This window comes from Onychomys torridus, chromosome 9, assembly GCF_903995425.1.
Source record: "Onychomys torridus chromosome 9, mOncTor1.1, whole genome shotgun sequence".
NCBI lineage: Eukaryota > Metazoa > Chordata > Mammalia > Rodentia > Cricetidae > Onychomys > Onychomys torridus.
Window position 1 is genome coordinate 52,775,427 of NC_050451.1, and position 18,446 is coordinate 52,793,872.

General features: G+C 48.4%; 1 protein-coding gene across 7 annotated transcripts in view; it reads right to left on the minus strand.

The window, feature by feature from the left end:
- Window positions 1–18,446, minus strand: part of Msra (methionine sulfoxide reductase A) — a 325,520-nt gene that overhangs the window by 39,021 nt on the left and 268,053 nt on the right. Inside the window, exon 6 of one of the 7 annotated variants that reach the window (XM_036199088.1) lies at window positions 13,133–13,553. The exons of the other annotated variants lie outside the window; for them this stretch is intronic. Coding sequence (XP_036054981.1) covers window positions 13,488–13,553 — 66 coding nt within the window. The 3' untranslated portion in view covers window positions 13,133–13,487. Of the gene's footprint in view, window positions 1–13,132; window positions 13,554–18,446 lie in introns of those variants that run through there. 7 annotated transcript variants of the gene reach the window in all.

Genomic DNA, 18,446 nt, shown 5'->3' on the forward strand with positions numbered 1-18,446 from the left:
GCCCTACAACAGGTGTCCTGGGTCCTTGTAGTGTGTCATGCTCTGCTTCTGTGCCTCTTGTCACACCGGCTTCCCTCTGGGAGCATTCTCCCAAGAAAGGCCAACTTTGACCCTATTCAAGTGACAGATCTGCCCCCTTTCCCCCATGAGGTCTCTGTGGGCAGCAGTATGACATGGTGCTGGCACCAGCCACAGGCCTGGGTTGGAGTCATAGCTCCCACCCAAATGAGTCACTCAGCACAATTTATCTAATCCTTCTTTAGAAAGTAACAATAATAACAGTCCTTACTTCATAGACTGGAAGAATGGGAAAAATTAAATATGAACATGCCTGTCAATCACCACTCAGCACAGTGTTTGACACACTGTTAATTCTATTGGGGGGGGGGGATGACGGCAAATCCCTACTGTTTAAAAGTTTTATTGAAGTTTATTAAACTGGTATTAGTTATTTACTTCCATTTTCCTCCTCTTCTTTCCCCTCCTCCCTCCCCTCCTCCCCTCCCTCCTCTCTTCCCCTCCTCCCCCTTCCTCCTCCTTCATCTCCTTTATTTGTGCTGCTGCAGGTGGACCCTGGGCCTTGTGTGGGCTAGGCAAGCATCATCGGACCACTGAGCTACATTCTCAGTCTAGGGTCAAGAGGTCAGGGGACAATAACTAAAACAGGAGCTGCCAGTTTGGAAGGTTTGGGAATGACACCCCCACGCAAACCTTCCAAACTGGGGGCTCCTACTGCAATTATTACTCCCGGACCAGTCGAAAGCTTCTCTCAAAAGTCCCTGCGGCACCCCCCAGCCTGTCTCGCACGGCTCAGTGTGGTTCAGTATGGGTTTTTCAAGCTTAGTTTTATTTAATTGCTTGCTGGCTGCCTTCTTTGTTCCCATCCAGAGGGGAGTGGGAGGGTAGGTACGTTCTGACTGGATCCATTCTGTTGCTAAGAGCACAGTGGTTGTCTAAGTCAGAGCCTCAGACCTGGTTTATTTATCTAGGAAGAGAGAAAGCAACCTCCTTTTTCACTTGGGACAATATGCTGCAGACACCCACACACACACACACACACACACACACACACACACACACACACAGACATACACGTACAGGATCTGTTTATCCTATCTGCAAGCACAGTGAAAACCATCTCCCCAGAGTTCACTTGGAAAATTACTCTGAACACTTTCAGTTCAATGAGGCCTGTGATTATAATCGGCTCCTTCTTAATTCCTAATTGGACCCCTCTTGGCTCACATGGCAGGGGCTGCCCTGTGCAGCTTACCACACCCAGCAGGAAGCCCAGGAGGGCTGAAGGTGAAAGGTGGGAGGCTATGGCCTGGCTTAAGGAACGACAAGGCTCCTTCCTCCAAGGGCCACGTGTCTGCCAGTACTGGGCCATAATTCTGGATGTGATCACCAAACACAAGGGCAGTAGCTTCAAATCCCCAGGGTTCTGCGGAGGCAGGCCTCTTGGGTGTCAGCATCATTTGATCTCACTTGGAGGAGGACAGGATGGCAAAGCGTGAAGACCTGGAGAGACTTCCTAGTCACAGAATCAAAGAGTCAGGTCTTGAACAGGCTTCGGGCTGGCCACCTCCCATGGCCCACAGGATCCAGAGTCTGAGGGCCAAGTAAAGCAGGTGCCGAAGGGCTTCCTCTCAGGTAGGGGGTCTCTGGAGACAGCAGATATGGACAATGGCATCAAAGCAAATGAGGATGCCTCAGAAGAGTGCAGGGAGGTGGGGAGGGGGACCTGTCAGAGTGTGTACAGCCTCCCGGGCTTCCGGTGGGGTCCACACACCGATAGGACTAATGACCAGCCTCTTTCTCTTCCCCACCTGCTTTCACTGCCCTTTACTTGGCCAGGCTAACAGCTGACTACAAGAAACAGACACTTCCGTCATTCTGTAAGTTAATTTGCTTTGCTTCTGACTGTAACCAAATGCCTGGTGTGAAGCAACATAAGAAGGGAAGGATTTGCTTGGGCTCAGGGTTTCATGGTACAGTCTATACTGGCAGGGCAGGTGTGGGGATGGGAGGGGCTCGAGGCTGTGGTGGTAGCAGGAATAGAAGAAGGTTTGCTGACATCTCTGTGGACCAGCAAGCAGAGACTGACTGGACCCAAAGTAGGGCTGGTCCATAAACCTCAAGGCCGACTCTCCAGGGACCTGCTTCCTCCAGCTAGGCCTCAGCTCTTAAACATTCTGAGACCAACGGCTGGGGACAAAGAGCTTGTGGGGAAATTTCACATTCAAACCGTGACCCTCACTTAAGCACAGGGACCTCCTGGGAAGGCTTGTGCTGCTCCTCTACTGCCTATAGATGGGGCTGGGGAAGGCAGGGGCCACCGTGTGGGTCCGAGGACACTCCCTTTGTCCAGCAGGAAGAAGGGACCATGGAAGCAGACTCCCCACACTCATAACTTAAACTTTCCCTAATGTTGTTCTCTAGAGGCTGGAAAGCCAAACCACTTCCTTTTTGTCTTTCAAATGCCTTCTGGAATTTATTTCCTTCCAGATCTTATTCCAAGTTACACATGATAGAAATAACAGTCGCCTCTTATGACAGGGAACTCTGCATCTTCCTTGGGCATTGGAGGTGGGCAGTGTGTGAGTGCAATTTGAAGACATCCCTGGAGGTATAATGTGCCCAGGGCGAGGACCCTCTGCAGGGAGGGCTGTGGAGGGCAGTCTTAGAGCCTACCAAAGACACATTCTCTCATGCCCTGACTACAAAGATATGTGGCACACATTCTGGAACAAACTGCCAGCACCTATTCTCCATGGCAACACAGACACCTATCTGCTCCAGCAAATTCCCATGCTGACTTAAGTCATCCAGGAAAGTAACAAGCATGTATGTCGATCTCAGGCTATCAACAAGACTTTTCCATGGTGTGGTGTGTGTGTGTGTGTGTGTGTGTGTGTGTGTGTGTGTGTGTGTTTTGTTTCCCAAGGCAGCTTCAGAGTCTCAGGATACACTTTGGGCAGGAAAAGCGGTTGGCAGAGATGAGAATCCCCAAGGCCACTGATCAAGCCTTTGCTCTTTGAGAGGACAGTGAAGGGATAAGGTCCCTGCTGTTGTATGACATTGTCAGGTGAAGAAATGAATGAATGACAACAGACCCTGAATTAAAAGCCATGTGCACCACACTCTGCATACATGAAGTAGCTTTCCTCACAACCCTCAGACATGGGGTTATTTCCTGCCAGCTGCCTGGCTCGCTATCCCTTGACTGGTTACATGAGAACTCTCCCGTCACACACAAGAGTCTTCCATTTCTGATTTATGTCTTGGGAAGCAACACTTCATAGTGGAAGAAGTGTGGGATAGTCAGGAAGGCAAATTCACCCTCCTCCTGTGTCACTTGTGTGTGACAACAGGAAAATCATGGCATTTCCTTGAATGGATAGTTTCCCCACCTGGAAAGCAAAGTTTCATTTCTGTGGCTCTGATAAAGTGCTCTGACAAAGGGCAACTTAGGAAAGAAGGGGGTTTATTGCAACATACACTCCTGGGTTATAGTCCATCCCTGTGGGGATGTCACAGCGGTAGGAGCCTGAAGAAAATGACCACAGCACATCACATCCACAGTTGAGAGCAGAGATAGAAATGCATGCTTGCTCACATGCTCACTTGTTTGTGCTCAGCTCAGTGCATCCACTCTTACATGGTTCAGGATTTCTTGCCTAGGGAATGGTGCCACTCACAGTGGGCTGGGTCTTCCCAAATCAACTCACCTAATTAAAATAATCTCCTACAGACATGCCCACAGGCCAATCAAAAGTAAGCAAGCCCTCATTGAGACTGTCTCCTGAGGTGATTCAAGGCTGTGTCAAGTTGGCAATTAAAGCTAGCCATCATAGTGACTAATGATCTTGTAGCCAGGAGGATGAAAATGACATGAGAAGGCCTTCTGCAATTACAAAGTGCAATATGGACGTTGCCTATCAATAAAGCAGGAAGCCGAGAGTTACGGCAAAGCACAGGTTTATAAAGGGGAGCTTTCCTATTAGTGAGGGCTCAGCAGTGAGTTTCTTCTTCAAAAAAAGACCAGACAGGTGAAACTTCTATGAAGGGCCAGAGTTATGGAGGACTTCCCATGTGGTAACTCCAGTGTCAAACTCCAGTTTCCATAATCTCAGAGAGAATGAATTAGTGTATTTCTACTTCCTGTTGTAACTATTTTAGGGTTGTTTTTTTTTTTTTTGAGCACTCTACCACTGAGCTAAATCCCCAACCCCCTGCTGTAAGTATTTTAAACCCCAGAAAAATAATCAGCAATTTTCACATATGCATATATAATTTTGTTCTATTGCTATTTTGAAAACATTTGCTTTTTTCTTTTACTTTTCTTTCTTTCTTTCTTTTTTTCTTCTTTTCTTTCTTTTTTGCAATTAGTACACCTTAACCAAGCCAAATACATTATTTGGCTATTGCCCTGAAATCCATATGATATTGGTTGAACACGAACTATTGTGTTTTAATAATTATTTTTCAAAAGTTTTTTACACTAAAGTCAAATTTCGATGTACTGTAAATTTTCATGATTCTTTTATATTTTATCCCTAATGGACTTAAGGCAGTCCTACCAATAAAGCAAATAAGGTGAAAGTGTCTTACTTGGGTATGACAGCAATGCCCAAAATCATTCCCTCTAGCTGGGTGGCCTCTTATTTGCTGTGATTATATTTTTAAAATACAATGTTTGATCTCTGAGGCACTTTATCTGCAATTAAGACTGTCTGCCATTAGGTGGCAGTAGGGTCATGATTATGGTTTTCTGCATAAACTTGTCCAGATTATTTCTAGCTGGAGATGGGGGTAGGACTCTGTATTTCTTCCTTTCTCAAAAAGGATGTTTTGAAAAATGAAAACAACCACATTTGACATTACCTAAAGAGTCTTTAATACTTAATATGAACAAATATTCAGTAGTTATGGCCTTTAATAACTCGTCACTAGATATTTAACCACTGGGATATAAAAGCGTTCTCCCCCACCCCAACAGATGCAGAGTTCATCCTGAACCCTCTGAGACTCAGAAGGGTGGGTCCCAATACCTGCTTTTGAGTTACTGGACCCCATGCCCTTGTTCCTACACACCTGTCTTTCCTTGGTAGGGGACCAGAGGGTCTGGCTGTTGGACAAAGACTCCTTCAGAATTGACTCCCCTGGGCTCCTGGGAGGAAGAAAGCAAGGTACAGCAGGCACCCGAGAGTGATGAATGTCGAGACCCTGACATAGAAGCGGGGAGGCTAAACTTTACCAAGAAAATGGCGAGGCTGGCTCCGGGGTTGGGGGAGGGGCAGATTCCTCCTGCTAAGGGTGCTGCTGAGATGAAGGCTCGATAGGGTGGCACTGTCACAGAAGCCTCTTCAGCAGTGACGCTCACTCAGGGTCAGATACTGCTCACACCTGCTTTATGAGGGAGCGGCGCTCTTCTACTGCAGACCACACATGCTCATGCTGACAGTCAGCCAGTCACACAGGTCTCATCACTAGAAGCAAGATGGGCCAGACGGGGCCACACTGACTTTGGCCCTGAGCATGCATGTGGCTTTGCAGCTTGGGCTCCGTGCAGGCCAGGAGGGACCAGGGTTTCTTCCCTGTCCTGGTTTTGCAGAGGAAAACACCTTGTAGCAAATCAAGAGGTGGTAGCACACCTCATCCTGTTCTCGGGTTCAACTGTGTCTCCTTGACTGTTTGCATTTGCTTGGTCACATTGTCACGAGTGAGCAGGAGGAGACATGAAATGAGTTCCTCTGTATAAGAGCAGTGGGTGGGGCAGTGACAGGGTTGAGTGGCGTATAGTGTGTGCTGCCCGGCCTGGCTGCCAGAGTGCAGTCCCCAGACACACATGGTGGAAGTAGAGAACCAGCTCTCACAAGCTGTCCTTGGCTGCCACATGCATGTGAGCACAAACACACACAAAGAAGTACACTTTTAAAAATGTAATGTAATAAATGGCTACATCACCCCAATCACTGCTCTATCTCTGTTTGTATAGGTTTGTGTGTGTGTATGCTTGTGTATGTGTGCACATATGTATGCGCATGCTTGTGTACAGTGCATATATATGTACATGGAATCCAGAAGTCAACACTGAGTATCTTTCTCTATTGTTCTCCAGCTTGGTTTTTGAGACAGTGTCTCTCCCTGAACTTCAAGCTCACTGATTAACTAGACTAGCTGGCCAGCAAGCTGCAGGATTGGTGTTCCTCTGCCTCCCCATGCTAGGGTTACAGACCCATACCACCATGCTAGATTTTTGTACGGGTGATGGGGATCACACTCAGGTTCTCATGCTTGCAAGGCAGGAATTTTACACACACACACACACACACACACACACACACACACACACACACCCCTCCTCAGCCTTTACTGCGGATTTATGCACTGTTTGGAGTGATGGCTTTGAAAAAATGGCTCTTAGAGTTGGGAAGGGTGGATGAGATTCTGCAGTTCCTTCCCATGACTTTGTGACAGGTGGTCACTCCATGGCTGCCTGTCCCCGCTCTGTGAGACCCTCACTGCTCTGTGGGCCAGAGGGCTCTTCTGCTAGGCAGTTCTACTTACTTCCTGATGGCCAGCACTAGCACACACAAGTCTCCCCTGCAGCCTAGGGTAGAGAGCACCCCTTTTCTGTCCCTTGTAATAAGCAAGCACACCCGTCTTGTCCTCTTGACTGAGAGAGCACATCCTTGGAGGCAGCATCAGTCTCTTAGGCATTTTCTTCTAGTTTGAGGGTTTCCTCAGCTTCTCTTCTCGGCTGGCTACCCTTCCCCGTTGGCTGTGGGTGTCAGGTAGACTGTCCCCAGTGTATATATGTCCTGGTCTGGTGAGGGCCAACAGTGCTGGAGACAGAGCAATGGGACCATCTCCACAGAGCTCTTGTGAGCCGTGGGTCCCAGTGTTTCCTCAGAAGCTGTGACTGGAGCAAAGCAGTGTCCCATGCTTGCATTGGCTCATCACTTAGCAGGGTTATTTTTATTAATAATAAACTGAGTTACGTTACATTAAAGAGAAATGCAGGAAGGCTAGCACATGGGTATACTCTTAATAGAAGGAGTCAGAGTGCTCCCTGCCTTGGTGACTTCAGGACTTCAGACATAGGTTCTCAGACATGTGACTCCAGGCCCCAGGCCTCAGGTCTGCAGAGTCAGTCCAGCCCCTATTACCAAGGCATCCGGTATTTACAAATGGAGGATGTTGCTTAGGACTCACAGAGGAGGAAGGTGGCTGTGGATCTCAAGGGACCCACAAGAGGGACAGAGAGACCAGCACTCAGCATAGGTTGAGGGTACAGGGAGGAAAGAGGGTCCTGATCCACTGGGGATGAGAGGCAGCTGTAGAAGGATGGGCCTCCATCTGGTCACCACAGGCTAAAGCAACCTGCAGCAGGAACAACTCCCCTCATGCTTCAACCCACCTCAAAGCCTGGCTAAGCTGGGGCTTTCCGGCCTAGAGCAGGCTGGAGAGCTTAGAAAGTTAGTCAACCCCCCCCCCCCCCCCCCCCCCCCCCCCCGACTACCAGCTCCTGGAGAGTTCCAGCCTTGAGCAGCCTGGCTCTGACCACCTGATGTCTTGCCTGAGCTTTCTCTGAGCCTCTCAGCTCTGAGCGACACACCCGTGGTGCTGCTCCAAACAGCAGGCAGGCATCTTGGGTATAGATTTTGAGGTCTGTACTTCCTCAGCCCACTCAGACTTCACACCTTCCCCCAACCTGCTTTTGCTTGGAATGGTTTCTCTAAAAGAAGCCCAAAGCCTCTTTTCTTTCTCTCTTGCAGAATAAAACACTCCTCTGAGACCATCTGCCCTGGAAATCCATCCAGATACGTTGGTGGCTCTTCCTCCGAGACCACAGGCCAACATTGCAGGTCCCTGGTGTCCCCTAAGCCCTACAGGTATATGTGTGCCCATTCTTCTTAATTTTTTGAAGATTTATTTATTTTATTTTATATGTATGGGTGTTTTGTGTTCATGTGTATCTGTGCACTGTGTGTGTGCCTGGTGCCTGAGGAGGCTAGAAGAGGGCATTAGATTCCTTGGAACCGGAGTTGTAGATGCTATGTGGGTGCTTGGAATAGAACCTGGGTGCTCTGCAAAAGAAAACAAAAAACAAAAAACAAAAACAAAAACCAGCAGCAAGAGTTCTTAACTGCTCAGTTATCTTTCCGGGGCCCTGTTCATTCTTGTCTGTCCTGAGCGCTGCTATAGGTTGACATTAAGAACTGAAGGGAGCTGGGCAGTGGTGGCGCACGCCTTAATCCCAGCACTCGGGAGGCAGAGCCAGGCGGATCTCTGTGAGTTCAAGGCCAGCCTGGTCTACAGAGCGAGATCAGGGACAGGCACCAAAGCTACACAGAGAAACCCTGTCTCGAAAAACAACAAAACAAAACAAGAACTGAAGGATGTTGGAGGGCCTCCTCTAGCACAATGGTGAATCCAAACAGGCTAAGGAGGGAGAGGTGGGCAGAGGAGGTGGGGCCAGGAGTCCCGGGTTCAGTCAGCATGTATCTTGGTCAAGGAACTCCATCTTGTCCTGCCTAAGCTTTCTCTGAGCCACAGGAAGGAAGCCCCAGTCCAAAGAGGCTGAGACAGTGTGGGATGATGGTGGGTACCACCTCGGCTTTTTTGTGCAGAGCCAGGAAAGGAAGGTGTTAGCACTCTTAGACTATAAGTAGCTCCTGCGGTTGTAGAGGGAAGTAAGTGGCAATAGCTATTTTGGTAGAAAGTCAGGTAAAAAAAAAAAAAGCTCTCTGTCAAATGCCAGCCCCCACCCCTGCCACACACACCCTGTTCTTTTTTTATGCCCATTTGGTATTTGTTTTTAATTCTGGCTGATTGTCAATTTTAAAACCTGATGCATAGCGTGGCTTGCTATTCCGGAGGCGTTATTTTAAGATAAAACAATGTAAATTCTGCCTTGGGATGGCAGATGGCTGGCAGTTCGCTGTTTGGCTGTGCAACTGGTATGGTATGTTGAGGATTGAGAGCAGCAGGTACAGGGCTCAATTCGAAACCGCCACAGATGCTCGGAGGGAGCGGGGGAGGGGTACAAGCTGGTCAGGAAATTAAGAACAGTACTGGGAGCTCAGAGGGGGGGAAGATGGTAACTAGCTGAAAGTTTGCTGCTTCTGGTCTCTACTTACTCTCTTCGGCTGCTCTGTGGAAACTCGGGAAGGCCCTTAGACATCAAGAGCAGGGAAGAGCTTCTAATCTTGCTTCAAATCAGCCTGTGGGGCAAAACGTGGGCTCCTTGAGAAATCGAAAGGTGAGGACAAACAACACAGGGGAATGTCGACTGTGTCACATGCAACATCAAGCAGGGAGCCTGAGCCTGGAGAATGGCATCACAGGAGGAAGGGGGCAGAGTCTGAGAAAGACAGACCTGCACAGCAAAGGCAGAGCCTCTCATCTGAAGACCCCCACCAATAAGTCTTCTGCTGTCCCCTTCACTGTGGGCTCAGAGAGTGTGCAAGGTGGTGGTGTGCTGACCGGGAGAGGAAGCAGGTCAGGAGGTCCAAGTCAATGAAGATACCTGAATGCTTTTTAAAAGGGCCACTCACCTGCCGCCTCCCCTTAGAGTGTCAAAAGGGCTTGACAAAGCAGAGTCCTCTGAGTGTGCGTGTGTGTGCGTGTGTGTGTGTGTGTGTGTGTGTGTGTGTGTGTGTGATTGTCTGTGTGTAACTGTGTGTGTGACTGTATTTGTGTGTGTGACTGTGTCTGTGTTTATGAGTATGTGTGTGTGTGTGTGTGTGTGTGATTGTCTGTGTGTAACTGTGTGTGTGACTGTATTTGTGTGTGTGACTGTGTCTGTGTTTATGAGTATGTGTGTGTGTGTGTGTGTATGTGTGTGTGTGTGTGTGTGTGTGTGTGTGTGTGTGATTTTTTTGATCCATTTAAAAATGTTTTTCTAATTTTTACAGTGCTGGAAAGAAGCAGGGATGCTTTTGCAGACAGCCTCAACTCTCTTTCTAGGATGTCGAAAGGATGCTGAACAGGGAGACAGCCCTGGTGAAGCCAGTGCTGTGCGAGCTCCTGGATGAGACCTTGAGCAGTGTCTTCTATGCAGCTGCCGAAGGTCCCCAGCACAGCTGAGCCAGAGGAGCTGACTGGTGATGTAACCACACAGGAAGAATCCCTCCCTCGCTCCCGAGTACTGGTGAACAGCCTAACAAAATCCAGAGTGCTGTGGCCTTGGTGAGAGTCACTGGGTGAGGGGAGTAGGGCTAAACTAGTCATTGTATGGCAATCTAGTGTCTAGGTAGAAAAGACAAGCTCATCAAAATTTGAATTCACAGAGTAATTGCTCATCTGGACCCTGAGTGATGAGCAAATGGTCTCTGAGGTTTTTCCTTTTTGTTTGTTTGTTTTTTTGTTTTTGTTTTGTTTTGTTTTTGTTTTTCGAGACAGGGTTTCTCTGTGTAGTTTTGGTGGCTGTCCTGGATCTCACTCTGTAGACCAGGCTGGCCTCGAGCTCACAGAGATCTGTCTGACTCTGCCTCCTGAGTGCTGGGATTAAAGGCGTGCACCACCACCACCCAGCTGGTCTCTGAGTTTTAAGAGAATTCAAGTGTGTGTGTGTGTGTGTGTGTGTGTGTGTGTGTGTGTGTGTGTCTCCACAGCTGGGCATGGCTGGGATGCTGTCATACACAGAGGCTAGGAACCCTCAGGTGAGTAAAGAGTCTGTGTCTCTCAGCAAACCTTTAGTAGCTTTGTGTCACTAGGGACAAAGGGATGACTCAGCGGTGGTTCCTGCCCTGAGGACCTGCAGTCTGGCTGCACAGAGTCACTTGAAGATGTAGCCTTGTAAGGTCTAGAGAGGAGAGACTGTAAAGGGGTGAGGGGCTCTGAGCTCCTAGCTCCTCTGGGAGAGGCTGTGTCCATTTGGAAAGGGTTCCTTCCCCTTCTGACCTATTGTTCTGGGGAGGAACATGGTATCTCCACCTTCCCTTTGTCTTATAGTCCAGAGCAGAACACTAGATGGCCATTTTCCCTGTTCTATAGGTCAGAGACAGGACATCTCACACCAGAAGATAAATAGGGACTTTCAGAGACAAGGAAGTCTGTAAGAGGGTATGATGCAGGGGAGGGGCAGTTCTGGGGAATGCTCTGCTGGTTTTAGCCCCAGACAACCATGACAACCATGTGAACCACATTGGTAAGAGTCTGGCAAGAATTCTTGAATGTGTCCCATGAGTATTCTTAACACCAAATGGATCAAAAAGAAATTCCTTCCCCAAGTTGCTGGGAAAAAGCATGGCATTCTGTTGTTGCATGGTGGCATTTAAGTGTTTGGGGGCAGAGGGTAGTGGTAGGAACCAGAGCACATAGGAGGTGGGGATGAGTGGGAGTGGGAACTCTGGTTAGAAATGGACAAGGAAAAACAAAGGCCAGGAGGGATCCAGGACCAGCAGGCATGAACTCATCTCCTAGTCTTTGCAGCAACACTTTGCAAAAGGGACTCCATGTGAGTGACTGTGGTGGTCACGGTGCAGAGACAAGGGGAGAGCCTCTCTGTGGGTGCGGAACTCTCTGTGGGTGCTGGGCTCTGTGTGAATGCCTGACTCTCTGTGGATGCTGGGCTCTCTGTGGGTGCCGTACTCTGTGTGGGTGCCGCACTCTCTGTGGGTGCCGCACTCTCTGTGGATGCTGGACTCTCTGTGGGTGCTGGACTCTCTGTGGGTGCTGGACTCTCTGTGGGTGCTGCATCTCTGTGGGTGCAGGACTCTGTGTGGGTGCAGGACTCTGTGTGGGTGCAGGACTCTCTGTGGGTGCTGGATTCTGTGTGGGTGCTGGACTCTCTGTGGGTGCTGGGCTCTGTGTGAGTGCCTGACTCTCTGTGGGTGCTGGGCTCTCTGTGGGTGCTGGACTCTGTGTGGGTGCCGGACTCTCTGTGGGTGCCGCGCTCTCTGTGGGTGCTGCACTCTCTGTGGATGCTGCACTCTCTGTAGGTGCTGGACTCTCTGTGGGTGCTGGGCTCTCTGTGGGTGCCGGACTCTCTGTGGGTGCCGTGCTCTCTGTGGGTGCAGGACTCTCTGTGGGTGCTGCACTCTCTGTGGGTGCTGGGCTCTCTGTGGGTGCCGCACTCTCTGTGGATAGCATGGCCAAGAGTCAAGGCTATGCAAAGAGCCTGGAATGGGAAGCATTTGGCTCAAGCCTAACCCAGAGTGGAAAGGGGCAGAAATGTCTAAGGTTCTCTTTCCACCACCCTCACTGCTGATGAGCTGGACCCACTTTGGGTTTGGGTTTCTTTGCTCTCAGTGTGACTGTGGGTGTTTCAGATTTCCTTAACCGGCTGTCCAACACATCCTTAACAACACAGGAGAACAGGACAATGCTCACCCACAGGGCAAGTGTCACAGAACCTCTCTCTGGCAGTGGGCGCCACATTTGCTGGTGGAAGTGCTTCCTACTAAAGGCAATTACATCTTAATCATTTCCATCGTTCCAGGCCTGGCTACAGACACATGTATTATCAGATCACTCTGGTGGCAACAAGGTGATGGTGGGATTTTCATACCCACTCTACAGGTAAGAAAACGGAGGCCCTGAATTAACTAATGCATCCAAGTCTCACAGGAAGTTAGAGCAAAGCCAGAATGGAAACCTGAGCTCTCTGTGTCTTTCAAGTCAAGCATTTTCACTCTGCTTCCTTGGGGGAAAAAAAGAAAAGAGTTCAGCAAAATGAAACTCCAGTTGGACAGAGGAGCGGAAGAAAGCACAGTGTTTGTGTGCAGGAAGTCAATTCCGCCAGGACACGGAGAGGACAGGCAGTGACAAGCAGGTAAAAGACACAGAGGAGGGTGACACTCTCGTGTTTAAGATGTTAAGTGTATGTCAGGGCACATGGTTCACATGGCGAAAGTCAGAGTGCCTTATCAGAGTAGTTTATTACTATTGTGTGCGTGTGCACTGCATGAATGTGTGTGCATGTGTGCCTATACATACATACATACATATATACACATACACATATATGTGCATATGTGTATGTTCATACCAGCATGCACATGTGTGGCTCATGTATGCATGCATGCGTGTGTGTGTGTGTGTGTGTGTGTGTGTGTGTGTGTGTGTGTGTGTGTGTGCGCGCGCGCGGGCGCACGCTCGAGCATTCATACCACAGTGTGTGTGGGGGTCAGAAGACAACTTTGTGGGATTTGGGTATTGAACTCTGATGTCAGGTTGGCTTAGCGAGCACTTTACCTGAAGAGCCTTCTCCCCTGCTCCCCAACTTCTCTTGAGAGTTATTTTATGTGGATATCTGGGCACTGTGGATACATTTAAACAAAGGGCCAAATGTAGACGACTCCTGGGGAGTTGTAAGGAAGACAGGACTTTCCTGAGCAGGCCGGGTGTGATCAGGCGAGTCTCTCAGCAGCAGTTTCTACTTCCGTTCTGAGTTTCCAGTCCTGAGGATCCTTGAGAGCTGATGTACCCCAGTACCCGAAGCTATCTGTCTCACCGCCAGGGGAGATGCAGAGTCAACGGGACCATTTCTTCGTCTCGCCCGGAGTCACCAGTGTGTAAAGGGGAGTTAGAGGCTCAAGCTGGAAAAAGAAACATGGGCTCTGGGCTCCAGGCACACACCTCTCCAATGAAGTTTAATGAACTTCAGACACAGCCTCCAGAGCTGTTGGCCAATCAGGGCTAGGAAGCTGTTAGTGTGACTCAAGGCAGCAACAGGAAGGTATTACCGCTCTCGGCTCTGCCTTTCAAAAGGCCTGTTATCTCAGGGAAGGTAGCAAATGCCTTTTGAATTCTGTCTTCAAGAAACAATACTTTTCTGCTCATTAAATGTGGGGGTGGTGAGACGTGACCGTGAGCTGTGAGCCTGGGGGTGACAAAGGCAGGGGCCACCAGGGCACTGCTCGGCTCTATTAGCTGGGCAAGGCTGTTTATTGGGTTGAAAACTGCTTTATCATTGGGGAGTGAAGCCGAGGCAGAGGTGAGTGGCTGCTGAGGAAAGTACTAGAATAGACAGAGGCGGGAGAGCCACAGGCTTGCCCCACCTCTTCTCCCCTAGTCAGGGAGGTTCATTCAAAGTGGTAGGCGGGGAATTTAGAAAGCCAGCTGAGCACTTATAACTTGGGATCTCAGCTGAGCAGCAGCAGAGAGCCCCTGTTCACACCCTAGGGGTGGCCTCCTGCCAGACTAGGCCTAGATCTTGAGAACAGCCATTCTCTTGGGAGAAAAGACACATTACCAAAACACAGCTTTGTGCCACTTTATGCTGGCTTCATGCCATACACAGGCCACTGTACGAATTATTGCTGGACAACCATGGCAAGCCCTGCTACCTTCAGCTTTAAATCCCACTGGGGGCTTCTGAACATATGGCAACGACTGTGGTATTGCCCCAGAGTCCATAGCAAAAGCACACTGAGAAAGCAAACTCAACACCCACAACTCATATCATTTACAGCCCAACCAGGTGACAGGATAGCCCCAAAGAACATGACAATGGACAAGGCCACCAGTGGCCTTGAGACACTACTGGGCAGCCAGCCATGCTGGAGAAAGCAGAGAGAAGCCATAGGAATCTGAGGGACCAGCATCAACACATCCATGTTTTTTGTGGATAAGCATGGGGTCTGGGGGCAAATCCAGTTGAGGCTGCGAATAGTGGGCTCCACATAGCCATGGAGTCAGGAGAGTAAAATTTCTATTGAGCAGGCAGAAACCACAAAGGACAAGTCAAAGACCAAAGAAGTATGGTGAGGAGAACTAAAAAGGACGCTCCTAAAAGCAAGCCACCACCACACTGCCACTGCCGCCACTGCCACTGCCGCCACCATTACCACTGCCGCCGCCATTGCCGCCGCCGCCACTGCCACCACCACACTGCCACCGCCGCCACCACTGCTGCCACCGCCACTGCAGGGTTTTTCTACTCGGTGAAGTAGCATAAGGAGATCTCAAAGCCAGAAAAGCCAGATAAACCCACCTTTCCAAAACTCCAGGGGACCTGTCTTTACATAAAACCCCAGGTCTGCCAAAGAGGCCTGCATCTGAGACTGCCCTCTATCTTGGGGGAACCTGAGGAAGTAGAAGAGGATTCTCTGGGGTAATTGATATCCAGGTCAAATCTCAGACAAAGTTCACTCAAAGAAATGGAAAACTAGGGTACAGGAGATCCTCTGTGATCACAGAGTCATGTCAAAAATCACTCAATCAAAATCACAGCATATTGTCTTCTAGTGAGACAAATGCTTTAAGAACATGATGCAAGTCGGGCGGTAGTGTCCCACGCCTTTAATCCCAGCACTCGGGAGGCAGAGGCAGGTGGATCTCTGAGTTCAAGGCCAGCCTGGTCTACAGAGTAAGTTCCAGGGCAGCTAGAACTACACAGAGAAACCATGTCTAGAAAAACAAAACAAAACAAAACAACAAAAGAACATGATGTAAGACCTGAAGTTATATTTTGAAACAATTTTAGAACTGAAAATAAAGGAATACAAGAGCATTACATGTACAACAATATTACCTTAAAGGAAATGGAAGATGAAAGATGGAAGTTTAGAAACAAAACAAAAACAACCCTTTTTGTTGTTGAGACAGGATTTTGTGCAGCTCAAGCTGGCCTTGAAGTCACTGTGTAGCTGGTCCTCTTGCCTCTACCTCCTGAGTGCTAGGTGGAAACCATGAGGCCTATTTCAACTGGTGCTGGGGATTAAACTCAGGGCTCTGCATGTACCAGACAAGCGCTTGACCAACTGAGCCACTGCCTTAGGATGTAAGCTTTTAAAAAGAAAAAAGAAAAGAGGAAAATGATAAAGAGGTTCTTTGAGAAATCTGCAAAGAAGAACCAACTGACAGAGAATAGGAGCTGGCCCCTGAGAAAAGAAACCAAAGCAGGAAACAGAAAAAAAAAAAAAAGCATCCACAATGCTTGATAAGGCAGTTTCCCTCATATTAAAAGAGGTTTAAATGACATATTGAGAAGCACATGGCATACTTCAGACCTTCAACTCGGAATGACCAGTACCAATATGTGATCTAGAAAAACTACAGGACTGAAATCAGAGAATAACATCCTCTGGGCATGTAGGTAAAAAGAGCACACAATTTATAAAGTAAAGGAGATTAAATTATCACATGCTTCTGGACAGCAATATTTTATTTTAGAAGAGCTCGGATAATTTCTTACATTTTTCATACTCAATATACTCACATTCAGGATTGACAAAGAAGTGTGTGAACAACAGTTTTATACCCAGCTAAACTGCCTTCCAGTCAAGGCATAAAAGGCTAAAGCAATGCAAGAGTCAAAAGGACGTCATTTCCATGAGATGAGCCTTCCCTGGAATCAGACAGCTGGAACAATGATGGGGGATCCACACAAGGATGGAAGATGTGAGATAACTATGGGAACAAGACCGTGGTAGAACTGCAAGGGGAGATGGAATGTGCGTGGACGATGTGGTCTGTTAGTGCTAACGCAATACAACTGTGAAACGTGGGAAGGAGGAGGATAGCAACACCAAATATGTTGAGGTGTTTTTAGTATCGTCCTATATGATGCTAACACTGTTAATGTTATTCTGAACTGATGATGATAATCATGGGATGTTCCAATTCCATGTTTGTTTGTTTGTTTGTTTGTTTGTTTTTTCAAACGAGGATTCTTGGTTTTGAGGAAAAGAGACACGAATGAGATGTAAAATTAGTTGATTAAAAACTATAGGGTTTGGAATGTGAACTATCGGTTTGAATTTACAAAGTATTGGACACTTCCCCTCATGTGCACTTCGTACGTGTATGTTCTAAAAAAATGAAAAAAAAAAAGCAGTAATGACCAATCCAGTAGCAATAAACATCCTTTGCTAAAGAGATTGGGTCAGGGTCCAGCTGTGTGGACAGTGAGACAACTGACACACTGAACTGCCAACTAAAGTTGGTGTATCCAGATGCCTGTCTCTGAACACCTCCTTCCCTGTGGGGAGGGGCCACTTGCTCTAGGCTTCCCAGCTACATGAAGGAATTCAGGTCAAGGCAAGGGGTCAGGAATCTGAAGTGGTGCTGGGTCCATCCTGATTGCTGTGGGACTGTAAAGGACCTGGGCTTCTGTTAGCTTCACCGTGAACAGGCTGTTTCATCAAACATGAGAACCAAGTTTCCCTGTTGTTGAGACTCTAGGACCCAGTTTCTGTGGAAGGATACCATGCCTAATTATGGTCACATTCCAAGGATTCTCTACGGTCACACTTTGAAGCTCTGTCCTATGACAGCTGGGCCTTCCTGTTATAGGCCCTCAGTCTTGGACTCCTGGCCATATCTGCCATGGAAGCCCTCCCAAGACCCCCCCCCCCACACACACACCGAAAGCATCTGCTTTCTGAAGCTGGAATCCAAGAATCAAGAATCCAAGAGCAGCCTGGCTGCTTGACTCTACAGCAACATGCTGTACAGCCCAGGCCTTCAGTCCCTCATGTAGTAAGAGAGTTGATAGGGCAAGTCTGCTCCTGTCTGTACTCTGCCTCTGCCATACATGTCATCACTTCTCTCTTCCTTACACATAATTAAGAACTGAGGACTCAGGGCGTCTGGCTCTGGCCATGCTCTCATATGGAGCATCCTTTCCCAGGACTTTATTTGCTCTGACTAGGAAACTGAGAATCAAAGAAGTGACAGTGTGCTTGGCCCATGCCCTCTCTATCAGTGTCTCTGCCCTGACTATCTCCCAGACTCCTCTCCATCCTTTCACAGCCACAGTCTCCTGTCAATCATGCATTCTTACTCAACCCCTACATGTAAGTTGCATGACCTCTGGTACCAGCATATGTGCTGAGTAGAGAGGAGTGTTGGTGGGAGAGAGATGCTGGAGGAAGAATCCTGGTGCTGCAGATGATGAAGGGGACAAACACAGCCTGCCCTTAAAGAAGTAAGGCTGAAAGAAAAGCTGTCACAAATAACCAGTTATCCCACCATGGGTAAACGGAACCGCAAAGGAAGTCCATGATACTGTTGACCCACGGACCAAAAGCCACAAAAGTCTGCATACCTGTTTGTGCAACCCTCCTCCTCTGGGAACTTATTCTAGGGAACTAATTATGCATGTGACAGCAGTGCATAGGGGAAGAAACACAAACAGCCCAAAGGATAAACAATACTGGACTGGTTAAAGCATGGCATATCGATTTAACAGACACTATGCTTTATAATGCAGCAATATTAACAACACAATAAAGTAACGTTTAAGGTAGGAAAGATATTGTCGCTGCTTGGAGGAGAAATGTTCTCCATAGGTTCCTATGTTGACCATTTGGTCCCCCGTTGGTGGCACTATTTGGGGATGTTTAGAGGTGTGGCCTTGCTGGAGGAAGTACAGACTAGAGGTGGGCGTTGACGGTTCTATCCCTCCAGTGTTCTCTTTCTGCTTTGTGCTTGCTGTTAAAGATGTGAACTCTTAGCTCCCTGCCGCTTGCTGCCAAGCCTCTGCC